At 46.0% G+C, this 27,760-nt stretch overlaps 1 protein-coding gene across 1 annotated transcript in view; it reads right to left on the bottom strand.

Moving 5' to 3' along the window:
• Positions 1-26,942, bottom strand: part of TRABD2A (TraB domain containing 2A) — a 157,199-nt gene extending 130,257 nt beyond the window's left edge. The window contains exon 1 of the mRNA XM_056518239.1: positions 26,788-26,942. Within this exon, the coding sequence (XP_056374214.1) occupies positions 26,788-26,853 (66 nt within the window). The 5' untranslated portion in view covers positions 26,854-26,942. The remainder of the gene's footprint in view (positions 1-26,787) is intronic.
• Positions 26,943-27,760: the final 818 nt, after the last annotated feature.

The raw sequence follows: 27,760 nt of genomic DNA, 5'->3' as shown, positions 1-27,760 counted from the left end.
AGAGGGGAGGTATTTCAGAGAATTGTCTAGGCATTTAACATAACATTTAGTACAAAATAAAAAAAAAATTTAAATCATAGAACTTTTACACCACCTGAGAGCTGGTGTGAATTTTACATGATATTTTTCAAGCAAATTGTCTACACAGCCTTTGAAAATATATAGTAAATTCTCAAATTACATCGACACGCCCACTTTAGCAGTTTTGACGTGAACCGTGCAAACCTTGCAGAAAACCAACGTACACAGTTTTGAATATAGAAAGAGAAAATGGAGCCACTTATAAAACACATAAAGTGCTAAGTTTATTCATTCCCTAAAATATACAATGCAATAATAGTAGAAAATGCATAATATCAAAGAGGAATACAGCAACAAAAACTGTGGTATCACCGGCTCTGCACATAAGACATAGACTGTAGTATATAAAGTATATTGTTATCCGTATCAGCTACAATACAATGAATACAAATTATTATGTAAAGCAGCACACTAATTGCACATATCCAAATGATTGCACAATAACAAATCAATATTACATCTATTTCAGATGAAACCAAGGTGCTACATATAGTACAAAGTGCAATGTGGATGTAAACAAGAACAGTATATTGCAGACATACAGACCAATGTAAAGATATACAGTAGTACAGCAGCAGATGGCAGAAACCGGGATAGCACCACTCCAACATACGTTTCGGTACGCAACCTTCGTCTGGGAGTACAGTTTTGAATATCTATCGGGATTTTTTTTTACCGCGACAAGCATTGAATATCCCCCTCTTTGTGGTGTTCTTTTGTTATTGCTCTTCCAAAACTGTGAATAAATGATAGCCTTTTTCACAAGGGGGGTGTCCCTACACATTCTAACAAGGTAAGCATTGATTGGATGGACGCATATCAGCATGGACTCGCTCTATTGAAAAATGCTTCAAGATTGTAATTTCAAGAAGATATAAGAATTTACTATTATAGACCTGTCAGGAGAGCTGACATTTCCTCTTTAAGATCCTGACATATCTACCTGAATTGTCAGTCAAACTAGGACGTCATGGCATAGCAGCGGCTGCGTGGAAAGTTTCCTCCTCTGAACCCCTCCTCCCCCCTGCGATTCCTGTGCTCGGAGAGCCTATAGGCCCTCCGAGGAAATCCTGAGATTAACGCTGGCTTCTCTGGCTGCTGTTCTCCCCCTCCCTTCCCTTCCCCGATGGATGCGGCTGATGCCTGCGGCCTGTGATTGGAGGCCGGTCACCTGACTTAAGATCACATGGGCGGAAGTTTGAGCAAGTAGACGTGCGCTGGATTCGGTAAGTGGCGCCCACGCTGGCATACTGTCCTGGAGAAGTGAGTAGGGGAATTTTTCAGCTATGTATTGTGCCTTTTCGCCACCGGGCTTGGATCGGAACTTTGGGTGACTTTGGTTTGGAGACCAAGGGTTTTGCCTACCAGGCTAAAGTAAATAATGTGGGACTTTGCCTATGTGGATGATGGTGGCTCTGGGGTGGCCGCCCGTCTTTCCCCCAGGCCCTGTTGCAAAGGTTGGTATGTGGGGGGTTGGGTGGGAGTACGGGTGGGGGTATTGAGCTGGGGGGGGGGTCGGGGGTTTGAGGGGTGAGTGGCCCTTGGCGGGGGGGAGTTCTGGGGGACCCCCCCAGATGTATAATGGTGCGGTTGCCCAGCTTTCTCCTTTCCCCTCCGGACTCTGCCCTGGCTCTGCCCCCGCCCCACCCCCACCGCTCTCTTTGGTGGTGGTGGTGGTGTTGGGGGGGGGGGTTTCAATTATTCATGAGTGTGTGATAGTGTACTCCCCCACTTCTTTCTCACTAGAGACTGGAGAATTTGCATTCTTCGCCCAGACAAGAATCGTCTATTGGACTCTTGACTTTTTATCATCACAATTTTGGACGAAGTATGTCAGGGGAAGGAGGAGGGTGGAGGTAAGCCACTTTTTGTCAATTAAAATTGATTAAGTCTGTTTCCTGTTGTCCCTCTACCCCTCCCAGGTCACTTGGCATATATACGCTGTCGGGGGGAAAACGATTAAGAGAACCTGAGTCCCCAAAGGAAAATTGATCTATGTAGTAGGGGAGAAGGGAGGAAAGAGAGATTATGCCTCCAAAGGCAAATATAAGAGCAAATATAAGAAGAAGATCTGTTTCCCCTAAAGGGGTCACCGGTGCTGGCAAGATTGATAAATTTGTGAAGGCCTCACCAAGTTGGACTAAAACAAGAATAAAACTTCTCTCCTTAAAACTGGAATGGAGAATTCAGAATCTCGATTTGCAGTATTAAAAGATATCTCAGATCATGGGGGGGGGGGGGGGGGGGAGGAGGTTGTGGGAGCTAAAAAATCAAAGATTGAGAGAATTCTTGAAGAAGTTCAGAGATGTAATCAGTCCCTCTCTTACCTCCATACTCAGGTAGGTTCTCTAGCCTCCGACCTCTCTATAATAAGGGACGAGACTAATAAAATCCGAGATCGTACTAAAGCAATGGAGAAGGCACTCCCAACAGTTGAGAAAGAAGTCTCTGCTCTCACAGAGGAGTCTAAATCTCTTAGGAAAGAGGTGGGGGAGTTGAAAATGAAAGTCACTGATCTGGAGGATAGAGCTAGAAGAGCAAATATTAGGATGGTGGGATTCCCAGAAGAGATGGAAAATGGTGACATTAGATCCTTCTGCTCTTCATGGCTTCAAGAACTGGTGGAACACCAGGATTTGACTCCTATGTTTTGACTTGAGCGTGTACATAGGGTCCCAAACCGGAGACTCACACCGGGCTCTCCTACGAGGACTATTATAGTCAAGCTCTTTAGCTCCAATGACCGGTACATAATTATTCGGAAAGCACGAGAGAAGGGCCAGCTCTCCTGCGGAGGGGTGAAAGTTTCAATCTATCCAGACTATGCCAGGGCCACTCAAATAAAAAGAGCCTCCTTTCAAGACATAAAGAGATGGTTGGGATTAGCTAAAATACAGTTTTCATTAATATTCCCTGCTAAGTTATGTGTGACGTACAATGAAAAGGTTTATTTTTTTTACAGAGTACCGAAGCAGGGAACTGGTTGGATCAGGAAGGGATAAAATGATCATTAGAATAGGAATCTGCCCGATTGTCGTCCGGTGTGGGTGGGTCCCTTTAAGGGGACCTGTACGTACCGGATGCCATTAAGGAAGTGATCACATAATTATTCTTTGAGTGGAAGAAGGGGGGGGGGGGAGGAGGAGCTAGGTGACGTAGGAAAGAGACCGGCTAATGTTAGCGGGTCATGAGACGGGGGGGGGGGGGGGCGGGGGGGAATTGGGACTGTCAGAAGGGTATGGGGGCTCTTATGAATTTTTTTCCTCTTGAAAAATAACGAATGATGAATTGAGGATATTCTTCTGGAATGTGAGGGGTATGGGGGAGTGACGTAAGAGAGTGGCCATATTTGATAGGGTACAAAACTATCTGCCATCAATTGTCTGTCTGGTAGAATCACATGTCATCAAGGAAACAGAGGGGAAGATTGCCAGGAGATGGGCCCAAATGGAATTCCAGTCTTCAGCATCCAGCTACTCAGCTGGGGTGTCAGTCTATATACATAGAGCTATTTCATTTAAAATTTTGGGTAAGAAAATTGACACAAGAGGACAGTATGTTTTTTTTTTTTTTTTTACAACTTATTTGATTGGGAGGGTGTGATGGCCTTTTTTTATGTCCCTTCCCCATTCTCCACCCAGCCTTTATTAGATTTAATCATCTTTTGTAAAGGGAAAGAACATCTTCCTCTGTATTTGGTGGGGGATTACAATAGTGTAACGAGCACCTCACAGGACAGATCATCAATTGAGGTTGGAAGAGGGTTGGAAACCCCCCTCCTATAGATGTGTGTAGAGATGGATTGGAGAGACCCGTGGCATATAATGAATCCTGATAGGAGGGTGTTTTCCTACTTCTCGGCCTCCCATAAAGTAGTATCGCGGATTGATATTGCTCTCTCAAATGATAATGGTCTGCGGTTTATTGAAGGAATTAGATATGAAAGCAAGACTATCTCAGATCATTCTCCAGTGGTAATTGAATTGAGGCTTGGGATTTGTGGAGTGAGAGAGAGGGTTTTTAGCCTAAACTCTCATTGGTTAATAGGAGGGAAGAAAGAAATTGTGAAGGAGATATGGGAATGTTGGTAACTTAAAGGGGTACTCCGTACCCCTAGACATCTTATCCCCTATCCAAAGGATAGGGGATAAGATGTCAGATTGCCAGGGTCCTGCTGCTGGGGACCCCGGGATCTAGGCTGCAGCACCCACCTGTACGGCTTCCACCTCACACCGGCATCGCAGGAGGCTTCGGATCCCGACTACAATGGCGAATGAGCTTGACGTCACTCCCCGCCCCCTCAATTCAAGTCTATGGGAGGCGTCACACGGGGCGGAGTCGTGGCGTCACGCTCGTCCGCCATTGTGGTTGGGATCCGAAGCCTCCAGCGATGCCGATGTGAGGTGGAAGCCGTACAGGTGGTTGCTGCAGCGGAGATCCCGGGGGTCCCCAGCAGCGGGACCCCAGGGATAAGATGTCTAGGGGTGCGGAGTACCCCTTTAATAAGAATTCGGCGCCCTATACAGTGGTGTGGGACACTATTAAAGCAGTCTTGAGGGGGATTCTATATAGGGCTATTCAGAGGAAAAAGAGGGAATTTAAAATGGTGGAACAGGAGCTGAAGGATTAGAGGTGCAGAGGAAAAATATGAAAAAATACGGTCCGAAAAAAAACTTCAAAGCCATAGAGACAGAGCAAGGAAAGTTGACAGAGTATTACCTAGAAAAAGCTCGACATAAGATTTTTTTTTTAGGGCAGAAGGACTTTGTAGATGGAGCTCGCCCGGGGAAATTACTTGCAAATGTAGTTAGAGCCCAGAGGGAAAGAAGTGATATCTTTGCATTATAAGACAGTAATGGGGCTATGCATACAGCACAGGAAGAGTTACAGAAAATAGCCCGCCTCTACTATCAACAATTAAATAGTACAGAGGAGCCTGCAGGGGATAATGAAATAGAGGAATATTTAAAAGAGTGTGAGATGCCAAAAATTAATAATGAAACTCTAGAAAGCTTAAATATGGAAATTACTGTAGAGGAGCTAGGGAAAGCTTTGGAGGGTTGTTCTGCTACATCTGCCCCAGGGATGGATGGTCTTCCTATTCAATATACAGAGAATATAAGGAGGCTCTGTTACCTATCCTTTGCAGGGTTTTGGAGGGGGCTCGGAGGGCAGGGGAACTGCCCCCATCCATGCTAGAAACAAAAGATAAGGATAGTACGAGAATTGAGTCTTATCGTCCTATTTCTTTGATAAACTCGGATGCTAAGATATTGGCGAAACTTTTGGCCAGAAGACTGTCTCCCCTCCTGCCGGGTATAGTAGGGGTTGAGTAAACCGGGTTTGTCACAGGGTGCTCAATTCACAATAACCTTTTACGATCAATGGTTAATTTACAGCTGGGCACTGCCCCCTTCCGCTCCACCCTGTCACTCAATGCCATAAAGGCGTTTGACAGGGTGGAGTGGAAGTTTCTATGGATGGTTCTATAAAAATTTGGTTTAGAGGGGGAGATGGTAGAATGGATTAAACTACTGTATAAGAACCCTAAGGCCAGGGTATCAGTGAATGGATCTCTGTCACCATAATTGATAATAGAAAGGGGTACGAGACAAGGCTGCCTGCTTTCCCCTATGTTGTTTGTCTTATTTCTGGAACCATTAGCTGCTAAATTAAAGAAAGCTGGGGGGCCTTAGGGGATTTGGGATTAAAGGAGTAGAAGAAAAAATGTTGATGTATGCGGACGATATACTTTTGTTCCTAGAAAATGCGTACATTGGGGTCCCAGAAGCAATCAGAATCATTGTTACGCCGAGCGCTCCGGGTCCCCGCTCCTCCCCGGAGCGCTCGCGGCATCCTCGCTGCTGCAGCGCCCCGGTCAGATCTACTGACCGGGTGCGCTGCGATACCGCCCCCAGCCGGGATGCGATTCGCGATGCGGGTGGCGCCCCCGCTCGCGGTGCGCACCCCGGCTCCCGTACCTGACTCGCTCTCCGTCGGTCCTGTCCCGGCGCGCGCGGTCCCGTTCCCTAGGGCGCGCGCGCGCCGGGTCTCTGCGATTTAAAGGGCCACTGCGCCGCTGATTGGCGCAGTGGGTCTAATCAGTGTGTTCACCTGTGCACTCCCTATGTATACCTCACTTCCCCTGCACTCCCTCGCCGGATCTTGTTGCCCTTGTGCCTAGTGAAAGCGTTCCTTTGTGTGTTCTTAGCCTGTGTTCCGACCTCCTGCCGTTGCCCCTGACTACGATCCTTGCTGCCTGCCCCGACCTTCTGCTACGTCCGACCTTGCTTCTGTCTACTCCCTTGTACCGCGCCTATCTTCAGCAGTCAGAGAGGTTGAGCCGTTGCTAGTGGATATGACCTGGTCACTACCGCCGCAGCAAGACCATCCCGCTTTGCGGCGGGCTCTGGTGAATACCAGTAGTGACTTAGAACCGGTCCACTAGCACGGTCCACGCCAATCCCTCTCTGGCACAGAGGATCCACCTCCTGCCAGCCGGCATCGTGACAGTAGATCCGGCCATGGATCCCGCTGAAGTACCTCTGCCAGTTGTCGCTGACCTCACCTCGGTGGTCGCCCAGCAGTCGCAACAGATAGCGCAACAAGGCCACCAGCTGTCTCAACTGACCGTGATGCTACAGCAGCTACTACCACAGCTCCAGCAATCATCTCCTCCGCCAGCTCCTGCACCTCCTCCGCAGCGAGTGGCCGCTTCCGGCCTACGACTATCCTTGCCGGATAAATTTGATGGGGACTCTAAGTTTTGCCGTGGCTTTCTTTCGCAATGTTCCCTGCACTTGGAGATGATGTCGGACCAGTTTCCTACTGAAAGGTCTAAGGTGGCTTTCGTAGTCAGCCTTCTGTCTGGAAAAGCTCTGTCATGGGCCACACCGCTCTGGGACCGCAATGACCCCGTCACTGCCTCTGTACACTCCTTCTTCTCGGAATTTCGTAGTGTCTTTGAGGAACCTGCCCGAGCCTCCTCTGCTGAGACTGCCCTGCTGAACCTGGTCCAGGGTAATTCTTCCGTTGGTGAGTACGCCATACAATTCCGTACTCTTGCTTCTGAACTATCCTGGAATAATGAGGCCCTCTGCGCGACCTTTAAAAAATGCCTATCCAGCAACATTAAAGATGTTCTGGCCGCACGAGAAATTCCTGCTAATCTACATGAACTCATTCATCTTGCCACTCGCATTGACATGCGTTTTTCCGAAAGGCGCCAGGAGCTCCGCCAGGATATGGACTTTGTTCGCATGAGGCGTTTTTTCTCCCCGGCTCCTCTCTCCTCTGGTCCTCTGCAATCCGTTCCTGTGCCTCCCGCCGTGGAGGCTATGCAAGTTGACCGGTCTTGCCTGACTCCTCAAGAGAGGACACGACGCCGCATGGAGAATCTCTGCCTGTACTGTGCCGGTACCGAACACTTCCTGAAGGATTGTCCTATCCGTCCTCCCCGCCTGGAAAGACGCACGCAGACTCCGCACAAAAGTGAGACAGTCCTTGATGTCTACTCTGCTTCTCCACGTCTTACTGTGCCTGTGCGGATATCTGCATCTACCTTCTCCTTCTCTACTATGGCCTTCTTGGATTCCGGATCTGCAGGAAACTTTATTTTGGCCTCTCTCATCAACAGGTTCAACATCCCGGTAACCAGTCTCGCCAGGCCCCTCTACATCAATTGTGTTAACAATGAAAGATTGGACTGTACCATACGTTACCGCACGGAGCCCCTTCTAATGTGCATCGGACCTCATCAAGAAAAAATTGAGTTCTTGGTCCTCCCCAATTGCACTTCCGAAATTCTCCTTGGACTACCGTGGCTCCAACGCCATTCCCCAACCCTGGATTGGTCCACAGGGGAGATCAAGAGCTGGGGTATCTCTTGTTTCAAGGACTGCCTTAAACCGGTTCCCAGTACTCCCTGCCGTGACCCTGTGGTTCCCCCTGTAACCGGTCTCCCTAAGGCCTATATGGACTTTGCTGATGTGTTTTGCAAAAAACAAGCTGAGACTCTACCTCCTCACAGGCCTTATGACTGTCCTATTGACCTCCTCCCGGGCACTACTCCACCCCGGGGCAGAATTTATCCTCTGTCCGCCCCAGAGACTCTTGCTATGTCTGAGTACATCCAGGAAAATTTAAAAAAGGGGTTTATCCGCAAATCCTCCTCTCCTGCCGGAGCTGGATTTTTCTTTGTGTCCAAAAAAGATGGCTCCCTACGTCCTTGCATTGACTACCGCAGTCTTAATAAAATCACGGTAAAGAACCGCTACCCTCTACCTCTTATCTCTGAACTCTTTGATCGCCTCCAAGGTGCCCACATCTTTACCAAACTGGACCTAAGAGGTGCTTATAATCTCATCCGCATCAGGGAGGGGGATGAATGGAAAACGGCATTTAACACTAGAGATGGACACTTTGAGTATCTGGTCATGCCCTTTGGCCTGTGCAACGCCCCTGCCGTCTTCCAAGACTTTGTTAATGAAATTTTTCGTGATCTCTTATATTCCTGTGTTGTTGTGTATCTGGACGATATTCTGATTTTTTCTGCCAACCTAGAAGAACACCGCCAGCATGTCCGCATGGTTCTTCAGAGACTTCGTGACAATCAACTTTATGCCAAAATGGAGAAATGTCTGTTTGAATGTCAATCTCTTCCTTTCCTAGGATACTTGGTCTCTGGCCAGGGACTACAAATGGATCCAGACAAACTCTCTGCCGTCTTAGATTGGCCACGCCCCTCCGGACTCCGTGCTATCCAACGTTTTTTGGGGTTCGCCAATTATTACAGACAATTTATTCCACATTTTTCCACCATTGTGGCTCCTATCGTGGCTTTAACCAAGAAGAATGCCAATCCTAAGTCCTGGCCTCCTCAAGCGGAAGATGCCTTTAAACGGCTCAAGTCGGCCTTTTCTTCAGCTCCCGTGCTCTCCAGACCTGACCCATCTAAACCCTTCCTATTGGAGGTTGATGCCTCCTCAGTAGGAGCTGGAGCGGTTCTTCTACAAAAAAATTCTTCCGGGCATGCTGTTACCTGTGGTTTTTTTTCTAGGACCTTCTCTCCGGCGGAGAGGAACTACTCCATCGGGGATCGAGAGCTACTGGCCATTAAATTAGCACTTGAGGAATGGAGGCATCTGCTGGAGGGATCTAAATTTCCAGTTATTATTTACACCGATCACAAGAATCTCTCCTATCTCCAGTCTGCCCAACGGCTGAATCCTCGCCAGGCCAGGTGGTCTCTGTTCTTTGCCCGGTTTAATTTTGAAATTCACTTTCGCCCTGCTGATAAGAACATCAGGGCCGATGCTCTCTCTCGTTCCTCGGATGCCTCGGAAGTAGAGCTCTCTCCGCAACACATCATTCCTCCTGACTGCCTGATCTCCACTTCTCCAGCCTCCATCAGGCAAACTCCTCCAGGGAAGACCTTCGTCTCTCCACGCCAACGCCTCGGAATCCTCAAATGGGGTCACTCCTCCCATCTCGCAGGCCATGCGGGCATCAAGAAATCCGTGCAACTCATCTCTCGTTTCTATTGGTGGCCGACTCTGGAGACGGATGTTGTTGATTTTGTGCGGGCCTGCACTGTCTGTGCCCGGGACAAGACTCCTCGCCAGAAGCCTGCTGGTCTCCTTCACCCTCTGCCTGTCCCCGAACAGCCTTGGTCTCTGATTGGTATGGACTTTATTACAGACTTACCCCCATCCCGTGGCAACACTGTTGTTTGGGTGGTCGTTGATCGATTTTCCAAGATGGCACATTTTATTCCTCTTCCTGGTCTTCCTTCAGCGCCTCAGTTGGCTAAACAATTTTTTGTACACATTTTTCGTCTTCACGGGTTGCCCACGCAGATCGTCTCGGATAGAGGCGTCCAATTCGTGTCAAAATTCTGGAGGGCCCTCTGTAAACAACTCAAGATTAAATTAAACTTTTCTTCTGCTTATCATCCTCAATCCAATGGGCAAGTAGAAAGAATTAACCAGGTCCTGGGTGATTATTTACGGCATTTTGTTTCCTCCCGCCAGGATGACTGGGCAGATCTTCTACCATGGGCCGAATTCTCGTATAACTTCAGAGTCTCTGAATCTTCTGCTAAATCCCCATTTTTCGTGGTGTACGGCCGTCACCCTCTTCCCCCCCTCCCTATTCCCTTGTCCTCTGGTTTGCCCGCTGTAGATGAAGTGACTCGTGATCTTTCCACCATATGGAAAGAGACCCCAAATTCTCTTTTACAGGCTTCCCATTTTTGCTCCCGGAGACAAGGTATGGCTCTCCGCTAAATATGTCCGCTTTCGTGTCCCCAGTTACAAACTGGGACCACGCTATCTTGGTCCTTTCAAAGTCTTGTGCCAAATTAATCCTGTCTCTTACAAACTTCTTCTTCCTCCTTCTCTTCGTATTCCTAATGCCTTTCATGTCTCTCTTCTTAAACCACTCATCATCAACTGTTTCTCTCCCAAGCTTGTTTCTCCCACTCCTGTTCTTCTGACGTCTTCTCAGTGAAGGAGATACTGGCCTCCAAGACGGTCAGAGGAAAAAGGTTCTTTTTGGTGGATTGGGAGGGCTGTGGACCTGAAGAGAGATCCTGGGAACCTGAGGACAACATCCTAGACAAAAGTCTGCTCCTCAGGTTCCCAGGCTCCAAGAAGAGGGGGAGACCCAAGGGGGGGGGGTACTGTTACGCCGAGCGCTCCGGGTCCCCGCTCCTCCCCGGAGCGCTCGCGGCATCCTCGCTGCTGCAGCGCCCCGGTCAGATCTACTGACCGGGTGCGCTGCGATACCGCCCCCAGCCGGGATGCGATTCGCGATGCGGGTGGCGCCCGCTCGCGGTGCGCACCCCGGCTCCCGTACCTGACTCGCTCTCCGTCGGTCCTGTCCCGGCGCGCGCGGTCCCGCTCCCTAGGGCGCGCGCGCGCCGGGTCTCTGCGATTTAAAGGGCCACTGCGCCGCTGATTGGCGCAGTGGGTCTAATCAGTGTGTTCACCTGTGCACTCCCTATGTATACCTCACTTCCCCTGCACTCCCTCGCCGGATCTTGTTGCCCTTGTGCCTAGTGAAAGCGTTCCCTTGTGTGTTCTTAGCCTGTGTTCCGACCTCCTGCCGTTGCCCCTGACTACGATCCTTGCTGCCTGCCCCGACCTTCTGCTACGTCCGACCTTGCTTCTGTCTACTCCCTTGTACCGCGCCTATCTTCAGCAGTCAGAGAGGTTGAGCCGTTGCTAGTGGATACGACCTGGTCACTACCGTCGCAGCAAGACCATCCCGCTTTGCGGCGGGCTCTGGTGAATACCAGTAGTGACTTAGAACCGGTCCACTAGCACGGTCCACGCCAATCCATCTCTGGCACAGAGGATCCACCTCCTGCCAGCCGGCATCGTGACAATCATGAAGGAATTTGGGAAGGTATCTGGCCTTAAAATTAACTGGAGTAAATCATCCCTAATGCCATTGGTTCCTGGTAAAATAAGTGGATTAACAGGGGTTAGGGTTTTGACAGAGGAGGAGAGTTTGGATTATTTGGGAATGAAATTGTCACCTTTAAAAGAGTCTTACCGGATTTCAAGTTGTATTTTTTGGCAAAAAATCTTCAGAATATTAGGCAGGGGTGGAACAAGGCACTTTGGGGTGACTTACTTAATGATTATTGAGGGCATTTTGATAATTTTTGGGAATTTGTGGAAGCAGGTCTTCCAGTTAATAAGGAATTGGGGCACATTACAATTATAGGGCTAATTAGGAACATTTGGCAGGAGGTTAAGAGGAGATGTAATATAGAGGGTAGCATAAGCAATACTGTGTAATGGGATAATATGGATTTTGAACAATTTAAAAAAGGGATGGAGAGTTATTTTTTGGAAGGGAAAAGGGATTAAACATGTGGCACAGATGTTCCAAAATGGAGAGGTTAAAAAATTTGAAACACTAAATAGAGAGTTTGGTCTGAGGAATGAACACAAACTTTGGTATATACAATTGTTTGAAGCACATAGAAGCACTGAAAAGAAGGAGAAATGTAATATATATTCACACAGTTTGATAGATTATATGAACACGGAGGGAGGTACTAAGTTAAATTATGCATATAAATTACTCCTAAAAACTGTACCCGTTAATTTTCAGGAACATAAAAGGAGGAGGTGGGAGACTACCTTTAGTTCGATCTCAAGGGAAGAATGGGGAAGGATCTTCCTGAATGTTATAAAGTGTTCTATTAATAAAATGCATCAAATTATGCAATTAAGAATAGTCTATCATTTGTATTACTCACCGCTACAATTAAAAGAGATAGGTTGTTGGGAGAGGGCAGATTGTCCTCAGTGTAATGGACGCAGACCTAGTCCATTTGCTGTTACTATGCCCAAAAGTGAAAGAATTTTGGTCTAAGGTATTCCACATTATTGATAATAAATAAATATCAGGAGAGATTGGGCAGGGACAGAGGTAATTTTAGGGGACCTGAGTAAAATAAGGAAAGATAGAGAGTTATTGAACTGCATCTTTATGCTGGGTAAGGTAGTGATTTTGAGAGGGCTTTTTACTCTCAATGCACCCAATGTAATCAAGTGGGGTAGGCTGGTACAAAATGTATGAAAGTATGAGAAATGGCACTGTGGTAACTCCAAAAAAGGCTTAAATAAATATAGAGTGATTTGGGATGGTTGGGAAGATAAATTTTTTTCTCTTTCCCTTCTGACAGGGGTGGGGTGGGGGGATAGGGGGATATGGATATGTAATGTAAGGTGAATTGACATTATGTTTTATGTTTATATGTATAATTGAAATAAAAATGTATAAAAAAAAAAGACCTATAAAAATATGCTGTGAGCTGAACATTACACAAAAGTTACTTCAGATCCACACAGATTGAAGGTTCTGATATACTACCTAGAGATGTATGGGTTGAATGCACCTTGGAGATTATACTGTAGGCCTATACCTCTAAAAAAAAAAATATATATATATATATATATATATATATATATATATATTTTTGTCAGTAGTGATTAACATTGTGTCTCTCGCTTTTTTTTTATTTTTATTCAAAAGAGATTTATTGAACAGACCCAAAGAGTACATAGTCAAAAATGAGCAAGTAGTACAAACAGGCAACGGCCGTGTGAGGCCAAAACATAGAACGGGTCAAGTAAAACATAAAACAATGCAATGTAGTACAATTAAACCGATACTGTATGCATTGATATAAAAAATCCAAGAGTTTAGTATATGGAATAAGCCTCCTCCATGCCAGGGCAACAATAAAGAGGATGTTAAAAGTAGGTTCAGGGTAGGTAGGGGTAATGAGAGCCCAAATAGCAAGACAGGATAGGTAAAAGCAAATGATTCAGCCAAAGGAGCAAGACATATAACATACTACAAGACACAACAAACTTACTTACAAGACAGAGAAGTGAACACTGGAAAGAGAAACAGGGAAAAACCCAATCAAGCAGACATGCTACATACATTTTTTTTTTTTAAAAGCCAGGGCGGATACCGATGGGACCTGAAAGCCTAGACGGACACACCAGGGAAGGTGGAGCAAATCCCGACGTAACCATCTTGCGGAACAGAGAGGCCTTAGTACAAAAGCCTGTATCTGGGGGAAGAACAGAAAGCGGACCAGGTAGCACCAAACCTGGAGATGTCCGCGGGATGAACGGCCAGAAGCTCTTCCATACGTTTGATTTGCACAATTTCCGCAAACCATTCCTCGAGGGATGGGTGTCGGGACATTTCCAGTGTCTGGGAATAATTGTTTTAGCGGCCTGGAGAAGGCCTTCTTATATTTTGCTTGTGCTATGGGAAACATGTAGTACAAGGTGGCCTCAGGGGTAAAGGGGACCTGGACCCCGTGACATCCTGGATAACCTGAAAAATTGGGCACCAAAAGAACAGCAGCTTGGGACAGCTCAATATATGTGCATCATTGTACCCATAGCACCACCACAACGCCAGCAGGAGCTCGGTACAGAAGGGTACCACCGATGAAGCGTCGTCGGCACCCTGTACCATTGAGAAAAGATCTTATAACTTGTCTCCTGAGATTTCGTGGCAATCACTGCCTTGTGAGTTAGGAAGAAACACCGAGTCCATTGGTCAGGAGGAAAGGATTTACCCAATTCGGATTCCCAAGCTTGGCAAAAGGATGGGAGGGACTATGATCGGAGAGACAATAACAAACCATAGATGGCTGGGAGATGGAGTGCCGAGGGTATGAGGAGGCTAAGCATAAGCGCTCAAAAGGCATCAGACTGCTATGTAGGGTAAAATGCCCAGGGAGGCCAGAGTAAAAATGTCATAGCTGTAGATAAGTAAAAGGGGGCACGTTTATACAGAGGGCGTTCTCCCACCAGAACATCCAGAGTCTTAAGCCTACCACCAGCTAGGACATGGTGAAAATGGAGGGGGTTGGCCAGAGTGGCCCCAAGGAAACCACCATTAAGGGAGGACCCAAGTGAAAACTGCGGAATGTCAGTAAAAGGGAGAAGGGGACCCCCACGATCAATGAGACTAGCTGTGGGACCCGCAGTATGCAATATGGTCAATGTATGATGGGTTACGCAAGATGTGCGGACATTCTCCTGAGAAGCCGGGGACCAGGTCCAAGGTAGGGTGGAGATCACTTTAGGGCAAATGTCTTGCCCCAGGCGAACCCAGAGTTTAGATGTAGTGTTATGGAACAGGTCGAGAACTCGTGCATGGGCACAGGCTAAATAGTACATGCGGCAGTCGGGAAGGCCGACTCTGCCTAGTAATTTGGGATGGGTCATAGTAAGCCTATTTAGCTGAAGACGGGCAGAAGCCCACACGAAGGAACCAAAGCATGCATGCAGCTATCGCCAGTACTGAGAGGGGATATGAATAGGAATTGTTTGCAGCAAATAAAGCAAGCAAGGAAGCAGGGTCATTTTTATGATGCTAACCCGGCCGAACCAGGAAAAATCGTTGCTGTTCCAGGACTCTAGTCTGTCCGAAATCACACCGGCAGGGGGGAGAAATTAAGAGAAAATAAACAGGAAAGATCTGGAGGGATCACTGTCCCTAAGTACGTAATACTGCCCCCGAGCCAACTAAACAGGAAGGCGGATTTGCGGGAGGTCACTGTGCGCCCAGGTACGGAAACATTGAGAGCTTCTGACTTAGAAAAATTGATTTTAACCAAACATTGACAGGTGGAACATCAAGCATGAAAGGAACACCAGCAGATCAGTGATATAGACCAGGAGATCATCTGTGAATGCAGAACATTTGTATGTACAGTCCCCTATGGTCACACTGTGGATGTCAGTGTCTGCTCTGATGCTAGCCAGAAGATAGCTCCATTACCAGGACGTACAGGAGAGGGGAGAGGGGACAGCCCTGTCTGGTGCCATTATGGATGGGAAAAAGGGGTGGAAAGGGAGCCATTAATTTTTAAGCGGGCTGTTGGGGCACAGTACAAGGCTAAAATGTTTGCAGAAAAATTGGGGTCCAATCCCACATGCTGTAAGGTCTGTGCCAGGAAGGACCAGGAAAAGGCTTTTCGGCGTCAAGAGAGAGGATCATCAGAGGCAACTCATGAGATTGCGCATAGTGCATGATGTCTAAGGTTTTAATTGTATTGTCCCTGGCCTCCCTCCCCGGCACAACCCCCCCCCCCCCCCCTGATCGGGATGTATAAGCGTGGGGAGAATGCTATTTAACCGATTGGCCAGGAGTTTAGAATATATTTTGAGGTTAACATTTAATAAGGAAATAGGGCTACAACAACCACATGATCGCGGGTCTTTAGCAGGTTTGGGCAGGACGATCACTTGAGCCATCGTGGAGGCTGGAGGCAGGGGGGTGTCAGGAGGGATGGAGTTAAAGGCCCTCAGCATAATGGAAGAGAGATTTGTAAAATTTAGCCGTAAAGCCATGGGGGCCTGGGCTCTTCTCTCCTGGAAGGTTCTTAACAACCATGGACAATTCCTCCAAAGAGAAGGGGGCGTCCAGCGCCTCCCAAGGAAAGGTGATATCGGGGCAGGAGGGGGGAGATGGGGGCTATGGTGGTACAGATTGCAGATGAAAGAGTGGAAAGTGGACATGACATCTTCCGTGGTATGAACCAAGGCCCCAGAAGGAGACTGAAGGGAGGGGATGTGTGTCTGGGCTAGTCTACTTCACAGAGCCGTGGCAAGCATTCGACCGCTCTTATTTCCATATTCGTAGAACCTACTATGGTCTACTTGGAGCCAACGGAGTCAAATGAGCCAGCTGCAGATCATGCAAACCAGGCTGTGAGAGCGATCGCTTGTGCGGCAGTTCAAGTGAAGACACCTTGGATAATGCCTGAGTAAGGGCAGAGGCTTTTTCATGTTTTAATCTAGAGCCGTATCTTATAATAACCCCCCCCAGAGGACACATTTGAGCGCCTCCCACTGGACAAAAGGAGCAGTAAGATCTGATGTATGATCAGACACAAAATCAGAAGCAGTCCTGGTGAGATCAGCCATACAGACCGTGTCAAGAAGCAGGGACTTGTTCAACCGCCACAAACATTCGGACTGGAGGTTGGAGGGAACAGAAGACCGGTGTAATCAAGAAAAGACAAAAATTCGATTGCAAATGCACACCCAATAGCAATTGTGAAAGATCAAAATAACATTTTATTAGACAAAAATGGGATACATGAATATCAAAAAGACACACAAGTTAAAAACACTTAAAAGGCTTCATTGAGCCACACTACAGCAGGGAGACCAAGTAATAGGTTGCCCAAGAGCATGGGAGAGAATAATCTGGTATCACTCCCTATCCTATGCAAAGTGCCAGTGCAACCCTCTGTCAATGAACAACCCTAATAGGTGAACCCTGGGAACTGAATAACGCAATGACCATGTATACATGCAAGATGATAGAAAAATTATTTATATGTATACATGTACCACACCGTGTTATTTCACCATCATAGAGAGTACCATGTAATCAGAATGCAATCACAATCAAGGGCAGAAAACCATCCTAGTGAAATTAAGTCGATACATAAACAATGGCAATAATATGAACAAAGGTAACCGCTGGAAGCGCTTAATCATTGACTACAGACACATAGCTTATGTCATACTTAAATACTAAAAGAGGGAGGGTCACAAGTCCTCCTTGGTCAAAGTGCTCATGGAAACTCTGGTCAGGAATAGGTAGGACCAAGCCCTGAAATGGATTTACATCAAAAACCACAAGGTGGGTATAAATTGTTGTATAGCAATATCTTCATCAACAGCATTTTTACAAGAGCATTTTTTTTGGCAATATGCAAGAGACGAACCAATATAACTACTAAAGAATATATTTCTAAGCTTATCTTCATTATGGGCAGTTACTTCAACCAATTCCGTTCCAGTACTATACAAAGAAAAACTTGCAGAAGACGCAGCATGGTGTGAACAGGTACCTAAATGGATATCCTAATATGTCATGATCAAATCTAAATGCTGGTTGAGGCCCTGAGGAGACCCAGGACTGATATTGACATAACAGATGTAGCATGTAGCAATTTTGCTGATCAAAATAATCCCTTGTCTTTACGTAGTCTGGCTATAGAATCTACTGATACTTGTGATGTGGTGGATAAAAGGTACCGCACGGCCAACCCTGTATTATATCCAGTGGCCTCCCATTCGGAGGCCCTGGATAGGTTCCAGAAGTTGGTCTAGAGGGACCTGGTTAAATTGCATGAACGCACTGTGATGAAAACTGATCACTTTAATAAAGGTGAAAGAGCAGCATTGAAAGAGCTCAGTGATAATGACTATGTAACCATATGTGATGCTGACAAAGGGGGGTAATATAGTTTTACGTGATTCAGGGATGTACAACCAACTTAACAAAGAAATGCTGTCAGATGTAGAAGTGTATAGAAAAGTAGGACAGGATCCCATTAAGGTATGTCAGAACAAATTGAAAAAGATCTTGGAGGAGGGAGTAGCATTGAGTGTGTTAGATAAGAAATTGGAGGAGTATTTATTTGTACAGGACCCTATCATGACAATATTTCATTCACTCCCCAAAGTCCACCTATGAGACCTATTGTGACGGGAATAGGCTCCCTTGTGGAAAAGTTGGGTGAATGGGTAGAGTATTACCTCCAACCTTTAACAAAAGTCACACCAACTTATATACGTGACACTAAACATGTGATAGGTACCCTGGAAAATAGGGTATGGAGACCAGAGTTTACTTGGGCTACGTGTGATGTAGTAGCACTGTATCCATCAATCCCATGGAGAGAGAGTATGGAAGCTTTAAAATAGTGCCTTAACCACTACAGCACATATTCCCCTGGTTTGAGAGAATATCTCTGTATTTCTGTACAATTTTTACTACAACATAATTTTTCATGTTTGATGGGGAGATCTACTTTCAAACCAGGGGAGCCCCCATGGGCGCGAAATACTCGACCTTGCTAGCAAATATATTTATGACATACTGGGAGATACATTTTATGTTTGATCTAAGTAACCCCTTTTTTCACCACATTCAGTGGATAGGTCGCTTTATAGATGACCTTCTACTTGTGTGGAGGGGCACACAGAGTGAGTTTCAGCAATTCATGTAATACATAAACTTCAACCATTTGAATCTAAGGTTCACATCACATTACAGCTCGCACTCTACTAATTTTCTGGATATAACTCTGTCCTTGGGCAACAGCAAAATTATTATTAATCCGAATCGGAAGGAAACTGCAAGTAACTCATTATTACGTGTGGCCTTGTGTCACCCACGATATGTGATAAACAATTTTCCCTTTGGGGACCTTTGTCGTATCAAACACAATTGCTCAGAGGACAGTGTTTATCAAAAGGAAAAGGAAGAGTGCATAAAATGATTTAGAGACAGGTTACTCAGAGCACGTCATCCAAAAGGCATCTGATAAAGCAGATGATGTGGATAGACGGCAGCTAGTGGCAGATAAATCTAGGAGGCATTGGAAAGATAGTAGAGAGAGAAAACAAAAACCAGTGTTCATTACATCATATAGCACCCAATTTGCCAGTATTAGGAATATCATAAAGAAGTACATCTGTGGTAGCCCTTGGGGGTTGTATGGTAGTGGTGGTATGGTATCGGTATATGAGGGGTTATTGTTAACCCTATAGTTCGTGACGCCAGGCTGAGGGCTGATATGCTGAGACAATGCTCCGGCCTATCGCCGCCCTTCCCAGTAACAATAGGTGCATGAAATGACTGAAGGTCCACAAGGAGATTGAACTTGAACAACTTTACTTAAGTGCTTGCGATACATCCAAAGCACAGTAACAGTCTCGTACAAACAGTCCTCATGTTGCCTAGTGACTGACAGTTGTTGCGGACCTAGAGCTATTTATACAGTCTCTGAATTTAGGGTAGATATTTGCAGATCCATCCAAATTTAGGGGTATTATTAGGTCCGGTGATGCTGCAGAGTGTCTGGGAATTGATACACTCTATATTTTGAATGATAATTGCCTAACTCACTGCGTCAGCTGCGGTACAGGTCCTTCTCGTTTGACAGCCCAGGAACAAGAGAGCGAGAAAATGGCCACCGCTCCCTTACATGGGCAGGGGGAGGGGCGAATCCGATTGGTCCGAACATCTGTCATTCACCATTACAGAGAGTAATGGGATTGCTTATGTCACAGGGCCTCCAAAGGTCCTTAAGCAGAATACCATAGAGTTTACCTAGTCACGTGACCCGCAGTTCCTGCAAGGCTATAGAACAGGTAATTAAACATTTATTTACATATATATTACCCTATTTACATTAACCTTAAATAAATTACTGGTCTATGAGCTGGAATAGAGGCGACAAGGGGTAAACTACATCACAGGGATCCCTACGTCCTAGGGACTCTGGCTATGGGGACCCACAGATACATAGGTACCGTATAGGATGCGGTACCGGGACACCACACATCCCTGTTCTAGAGACAGATCCAATCCTAAAAGAAATAGTAGCGTCAGGGATTGAAGTGGTATCAAGGAAAGAAAGGATCATCACTAGGGGCAACGCTGTCCCCCCAGCTTGTTCCGAAGTGGGTACAACAGGAGAAAGGAAGGTTAGTTGAGGCATGCAGATAATTGGAATTGTGGACACAATCGCTGTATCACATGCGAATATATGCAATGCAAGAATACATTCACCTCCTGTGCCACGCAAAAAACACGTTATGAAAGATTCCGTAAATTGCAACACCAAGTCAGTGGTTTATTTAGCATCCTGCATGTTGTGCCAATGCCAAAATGTAGGCTGCACAATATATACACTTAAAACAAGGATTAGACGCCACATATCCGATGTCCGCAGTAGCAATTTTAATATATCTAACTTGAGCCGACACTTCAGAGAGGGGCATGCTGGCGATGTCAGAAATTTGCAGGTATAGGGTATTGAAAAGGTAAAGGAGCATGTCAGAGGAGGGGATCATTGAAGACACCTCATGAACCTTTTGTATATTTGTCCTGGGTACACGTTCTCCTCAGGGCCTCAACCAGCGTTTAGATTTGATCATTACATATTAGGATATCCATTTAGGTATCTGTTCACACCATGCTGCGTCTTCTGCAAGTTTTTCTTTGTATAGTACTGGAACGGAATTGGATGAAGTAACTGCCCATAATGAAGATAAGCTTAGAAATATATTCTTTAGTAGTTATAATGGTTAGTCTCTTGCATATACCCGAAAAAATGCTCTTGTAAAAATGCTGTTGATGAAGATATTGCTGTACAACAATCTATACGCACCTTGTGGTTTTTTATGTAAATCCGTCTTGGGTCTTACCTATTCCTGACCAGAGTTTCCATGAGCAATTTGAGGAGGACTTGTGACCCTCCCTCTTTTAATATTTAAGTATGACATATGGTATGTGTCTGTAGTCAATGATTAAGCGCTTCCAGCATGAAATGCGTCAGTCTTTTCGTGTATGTACTCCTTTATGTGTCAACTGAAATAAAGCTGGATTTTACTTCACCATCACACCTTGGATGCCGGACATTCTCTTTTGTTGCCTTGTACTTGTATTGAAGCCGGGGGCGGGACCGTCGGGTCCAGGCACAGGTGCTGGATGATCATTGGGTGAGCTGTTATCACACTACTGCATTGGCAACACAAGGTCTACAAGGTTAACCAGAAAATCACACTATCCTTGGTTAGGGGCATACGCATTAACAATGATAAAGGCTCTGCCATTTACTAACAGAGAGAGAGGATGATGTACCTAGCTTGGGTATCAAGAACAACATTAGTGACCTGATGAGTCAATGACTTGTGTAAGGCAATCGCTACTCCCTTGGACCTGGAATCAGGATTATTGGCAGAGAACCAAGTGGGATAATACCTATTCTTAAGGGCCGGGGCATGTCCCCCCTTAAAATGGGTTTCCTGGAAACAAGCGACATGTACCTTTCGCCTATGAAGGTGGTGCCGGATTTGCTTCTGCTTCGCAGGAACGTTGAAACCTTTCACATTGAAGGTAGGCATCCAATCAGGTCCGTCCCAGCCGGAACAGAAAAAAACAAATGACAAACACAGGATTAAGAAGGAACAAGGGAAAAGAAAGGAGGGGAAGGAACAACATGAAGGAGAGAAAAGGTAAAGAGAGCACAAAAACAATCACGGAAGGTTGCAGCAGAAAAAGAAACCACTGTGGCACTCACTAAACACAGAAGCATAAGCTAGAAGAGACCCAGACACCAAAGGACACCTCTGGCAGGTTCTCCCACCTAATGGGGGGAAGTGTAAGTCACAAAAGCAGGAGGGAAGTCCGGGACAGCACCCAACACATGAATAAGAGAAAAGGAATGAAGAGGACATTTGGTGTACAAGGAAGAGGCTTGAAGAAGACTTGAAGAAGAGAAAATTAGAACGGGAGAAAAACCTTATCGAGCTAAAGTAGACAGGTAAACGGGGGGAAAGAGGGAGGGGGAAGAAAAAGGAAGAAATAAAAAAAAACATGGTGGGAGGGGAAGGGGGGACAAGAGAGAAAGGAAAGAGGAAAGACCGAGGATGGAGTGGGTAAGAGAAGGAGAAAGGGGAAAAGAACAATCAGGAGCACAATATCAGTATATCACCGGTGTGATAAGTAAGTCCATTCGCCAACAGGAAAGAGCCAACCTGTAGCAATGAAGACAAAAAACAATAGCAACATGTTAAACAAGAACTACAAGGAAGTCAGGCGGCTCTTGGGGGTCATTTGCGGGGCCCAGAAGGGACAGGTTCCCACCAAGTGATAAGACGCTGCCTACGAGCACCTCTGGGAGGCAGGTTAGCGCGAGGCATCTTGGAGGACTGTTGGGGCACCACAGGAGGGGTCTCTTAGAGGACAATTGGGGTGAGTCAGGCAAGGTTACAGAAGGCAAGTCCCAGTCCCGTCAGAAGCCAGGCAAGTTGTCAGGGGAGTGCACAGTAAAAGTCTTTCCATTCCAGTGGACAGAGAGAGCAAAGGGGAAACCACAGCGATAAGGGAGATCATGCTCCCGCAGGACTTCGAGGCGGGATTTGAGAGCAGCTCTCTGGGCAAAGGTGTGGCGGGACAAGTCTGGGAATAATTGAACTTGAACATCCTTGTAGAAGATTCATCTGCGGGCACGCGCTGAGCGGAGGATGTCCTCTTTAATGGCGTAGAAGTGTACCCGACATATTACATCCCAGGGGGCATTGATCAATAGGACTAAGAAGTCGAAGAGCTCTGTGCGCCCTGTCCAATTCAATGTGGGCATCCGGAGCACGTTCCAGAAGGTCGTTGAATATGGATAACAAGGCAGGGTATAACTCATCCGGGCCGACAGCTTCAGGCAGGCCTCGCAGACGAATATTGTTCTGTCTGTTACGGTTCTCTACAATGAGGTGTTGTAGAGTAAAGAGCAGATCTCTGTGCTGCTGTACCATCTCTTGCAGAACTTGAACAGAAGAAGATGAGGATTTCCAATGCTCCCACCCTAGCGGACAGATCGGAGATGTCCTGACAAAGTTGAACAAATTCTTCTTTACATTCCGCCACCATTTATATAGCAAAGGAAGAAAGGCCATCTTTCGTGGGGAATGTAGATTTGCTAGAGTGACCGGACAGTCAGACGGAGTGGGGAGATGTGTGCCGGAGAGGGGGGTTCCCCAGTGAGGCCTGTGTATGGGCCTAAGGGTCACGGTCAGGGGAAGACACCCCAAAGGTGGAAGGGGTACCCCTTAGGCTGGGCATAGGGCACCGTGATGGAGCAGGTGGGGTTCTGCCAGTATTATGTACTGCCACTTGTGGCAAAACTGCCTGCAACAGCAGCTGGTCCACAGCAGGAGGACGTGGGGAGCCATGAAAGGGGGAGTCCCACAGGGAGCCCGAGGACCATGGGGGGGGGGGAGACTGCGGACCCTTGATGTGAGGAAGTCAGGAGATCAGGGACAGCATAGAAGGCCTTCACTGGAGGGGATCCCTGGAGAGAAACAGGGGGCCATTAGTCAGGAGCCACATCAAGACTGAGTTCCATGTTATCAAGGCCACCAGGAGGTGGCCCCAGGAGAGCAGATGGATGCTGGGGGGCAGCTGCAGGACTATGGGAATGCAGGCCAGCTACCTCAGGCTTTTGTGGAGGAGACAGCAGGGAGACTGGAGCTGGATCCCTCCTAACAAGGGGTGCAGGTCAGGGAGACAGTTCATATGCTGCTCTAACGGGAGCGACCACGGAGCCTACCTGGAGCCCAGAGCATGCCGACATCTTAGAGGACCATCCTTTCCGGGAGGAGAGGTGCAGGCTGAAGGGCGATGCCATCTTGTGAGGCGCCGACCTCCAGGGCTTCCACATGTGACGGCCGCACTGCGGAGGAGACAGAGTCCGGCTGCGGCGGCTAAGTAGCAGCAGGTCTCGCCGGTGGAGAGAAGGCAGGTAACTGAGCAGGCAGATGAGCGGGGGAGGAGGAGCAGGTGGGAGTGCAGAGCCCACAAGCACAGTGGAACCGGCAGCCATATTGCCTGGGGGCAGAGATGCGCTCCTGCGGGGCTGTAATATAAGCAGAAAGATCCGGTTGAGGAGAGGGGGGGGGGGGGCGACAGAGAGAGACCCTTTCTTGTTTTTCCTATAGGTTCTCCCCATATAGGACGCCAAATACCTCGGTTTTAGTGGGTGCAGGACCGGAGCTCCAGCAACATGCGTCGTCACGCCCCCCATACCTCTAACATTTTAAGCAAACTGCTATTAATTTGCAAAATCTTTTCTCAGAATATTATGTCAGAGGCTTCCACTAACTTAAATAAATGTTTGAGAAATGCTAAATAAGTTTGAGGACTCTAAGGCACTTCTGTTCCTTTGCTTAAAAAATTGGTGGTAGTCCAAGCTAATAGCGTACCCGTCAGTTCCCACACTAAAAAAAACAAACTGTTATATGTTACTCAGCACTGAATCCTGATCATGTTTATATAATTTTGCAAAATTATTGCATATTAAAGATGCTCACTGTCTTTTCAATCTCTCAGAGGTCGAGGCATGTCCTTCTCTTGCTCTCTAAGCTTTCTCACTCTACTGACTCTGCGAGCCTGACAGCCAGCCAATCACTGCACTCTGATCTGTAACCTTTTCCTCTTTGTTTTTATGCTGTACACGTTACACAGAGAGGAGGAATTAATATTGGAGATTGCCTGTACTCTACCACCAAAGACAATATGGTGAGTGCATAACTTACATCTTCCTAAAGTAGTGCACATTTTTAGTGCTAAAAGAACAGTAATTTTTATGCATACATTTTCTATCTGTTCTATATATTCCTACATCGTTCATGTGTGTCATCCTTTGGCAGTCCTGTAATGCTGGGACTTGTAGTTTTGGAATAGTTGGAGGTACAGTGTTTAGATAACTCTTTTTTGCAGCGGTGTTGCCTTTAGCTATGTGCCTACAGCTTTTGCAAAAATTCCCAGACATCCGTTGGCTGTCCAGGCCTACTTGCACTTGTGCTTGCAACAGCTGGAGGCACATGTGTTGATGCAAGCTGTGTTCCTCCTGCAGCCTTGTCAATCAGCCATCTTGTGTCCATGATGCTTGGACACGCTCATGCTGCTGTGGGAATCATCAGTGCCCTGGAGCTATTGGGACCCCTAGTGAAGTGATTTTGAAAAGCAGCTTTCTTTAACCGGTTGCCGATGAAGGACGAGCTGACTTGTCCTGAGCCGGTAACCGTTGTATGAAGTGGGCTCCCGTCATACCGCGTGGCCCTCATTAATAGCCGACATGCGGCAATTGCCGCGGATGGCTATTAACCCTTTAGATCGCCGCTGTCAAAGTTGACAGTGGTGTCTAAAGGGACATTTAAACGCTCCCTGGTGGTCCAGTGGGGTGGATGGCCCCCCCGCAGGGCCAGGCTTTATCAATCGAGCGTAGAGCACACAGATCAATGTGGTTGTATGAAACCACATTGAACTGTATGAGGAATCTAATGATTCCTCCTAAAAGTCCCCTAAGGGGACTGAAAGTGTAAAAGAAAAAAAAAATGTAAAAAGTTTAAAAACACACACATTAACCCATTCTTTATTAAAAGTTTAAATCACCCCCTTTTCCCAAATTCCACATAAAAAATATGTAACCATAATAAAAATAAACACATGTTTATAAACATATGTGCGTAAATGTCTGAACTATAGAAATATATCTTTAATTAAACCGCACGGTCAATGGCGTACGCACAAAAAAATTCCAAAGTCCAAAATAGAGTATTTTTAGTCACTTTTTAGATCATGAAAAAATGAATAAAAAGCTATCAAAAAGTCCGATCAATACAAAAATGGTACCACTAAGAACTTCAGATCACGGCGCAAAAAATTATTTTCGTGCATGTAGTTATGATTTTTTTCAGAAGTAAGACAAAATCAAACCTATATAAGTAGGGTATCATTTTAATCGTATGGACCTACAGAATAAAGATAAGGTGTCATTTTTACCGAAAAATGTACTGCGTAGAAACAGAAGCCCCCCAAACTTACAAAATTGTGTTTTTTCTTCAATTTTGTCACATGATGATTTTTTTTCCTGTTTCACCGTAGATTTTTGGGTAAAATGACTGATGTCATTACAAAATAAAATTGGTGGCACAAAAAAATAAGCCATCATATTGATTTTTAGGTGCAAAATTAAAAGGGTTATGATTTTTAAAAGTAAGGAGGAAAAAACGAAAGTGCAAAAACGGAAAAACCCTGCATCCTTAAGGGGTTAATACATTTTTTTCACACACAAGTATATTAGAAAAACAAATGTTTTGTCAACATATAAAAATGTTCATATCTGACAGTGCCCATTGAATGACTAAATACATTGACTTTGCTGAAATATATCTCCAACATCTCAGAAGATGTTGATTTACCCTTTAAATATTGTTTAGTTTTAAAGATCTGATGACAAATGATCCAATAATTTAATTTAAAAAAATGTGAATTTGGCTAGCATTCTGTACGCATCTGCATTGCAGTTTCCATTAAAAACGGAAAAATTTTACAGCACTGAACCTATTGTTGGATAAATATTACCAGTGCCATGACATACCCTATTAGCTTACAATGGGGTCTGTAAGGTTCTGTCATTTTACTGTGAATAACAGAACTGCATACAACTCCTCCAATGGAAATGTAAATATAATCCACAGCTCAGCCCATAATTTGTCCTCAATTTTGCTAGTTTTATTACAACAATTATGATCCATTGCATTTATATTGTCATTCTTACATTACCTTTAGTAAAACTTGATCTGCTAACATATCCTCCTCCATAGTCGGTGCACTACAAATGTAGGGCATGGAGTGGGAAGCGGTAAGTCAATGATCCCACTCCTGCTCTCTTTTAACAACATAAGCCTCAGTGCTTCGTGCTGATGACATTTTTCCGCTGCGAGCTCACTGTTCCCACAGTATTATAAAAAGGCAAAAATAAAAAATTTTTTTTAAATATATTGTCATTAAAATGTGATTCAGAACAACATTCCAGCAGACTTGAGCTATATAATTTATTCATGATAGTGATAAATGAAGATGTTACACTGAAATAAATCCATTTTTGCCAATTCAGCGTTATGTGACCTGTGGTAATAAGCTCCATAGATGTGGGCAGTGATGTTCCTTAAACTCCAAGGGCAAACAAAATTGTTAGTAATTGAAAGATTTTACTGATTAACGTTCACAAGAATACATTAGACTATTTCAGATATAAGGCAATGTGAAGCGGATAGTATTAAGGTAGTGTAGTGAATAAAAGGAAGACATAGAATGAATGAATGTTTTCACTAAGGAATGAAAGAATAAAATAACACATTAGGCCCACCAGCTTGCCATAACGTTTTGAGAATTGACTTGACATCTCATTTATGATAAAACAACAGTTTTGTAAAGAGAAAAATCCCCTCTAAATCAGGATTTGCTATAAATTTGTGATTAGTGACATTTCTATAGTCTTAGGCTACTTGTGTTACGCCGAGCGCTCCGGGTCCCCGCTCCTCCCCGGAGCGCTCGCAACATCCTCGCTACTGCAGCGCCCCGGTCAGATCTACTGACCGGGTGCGCTGCGCTACCGCCCCCAGCCGGGATGCGATTCGCGATGCGGGTGGCGCCCGCTCGCGATGCGCACCCCGGCTCCCGTACCTGACTCGCTCTCCGTCGGTCCTGTCCCGGCGCACGCGGCCCCGCTCCCTAGGGCGCGCGCGCGCCGGGT

Source organism: Hyla sarda, chromosome 1 (genome assembly GCF_029499605.1).
Source record: "Hyla sarda isolate aHylSar1 chromosome 1, aHylSar1.hap1, whole genome shotgun sequence".
Taxonomy (NCBI): Eukaryota; Metazoa; Chordata; class Amphibia; order Anura; family Hylidae; genus Hyla; species Hyla sarda.
The sequence above is the reverse complement of the archived record's forward strand: the minus strand, read 5'-3'. Positions and strand labels throughout refer to the sequence as shown.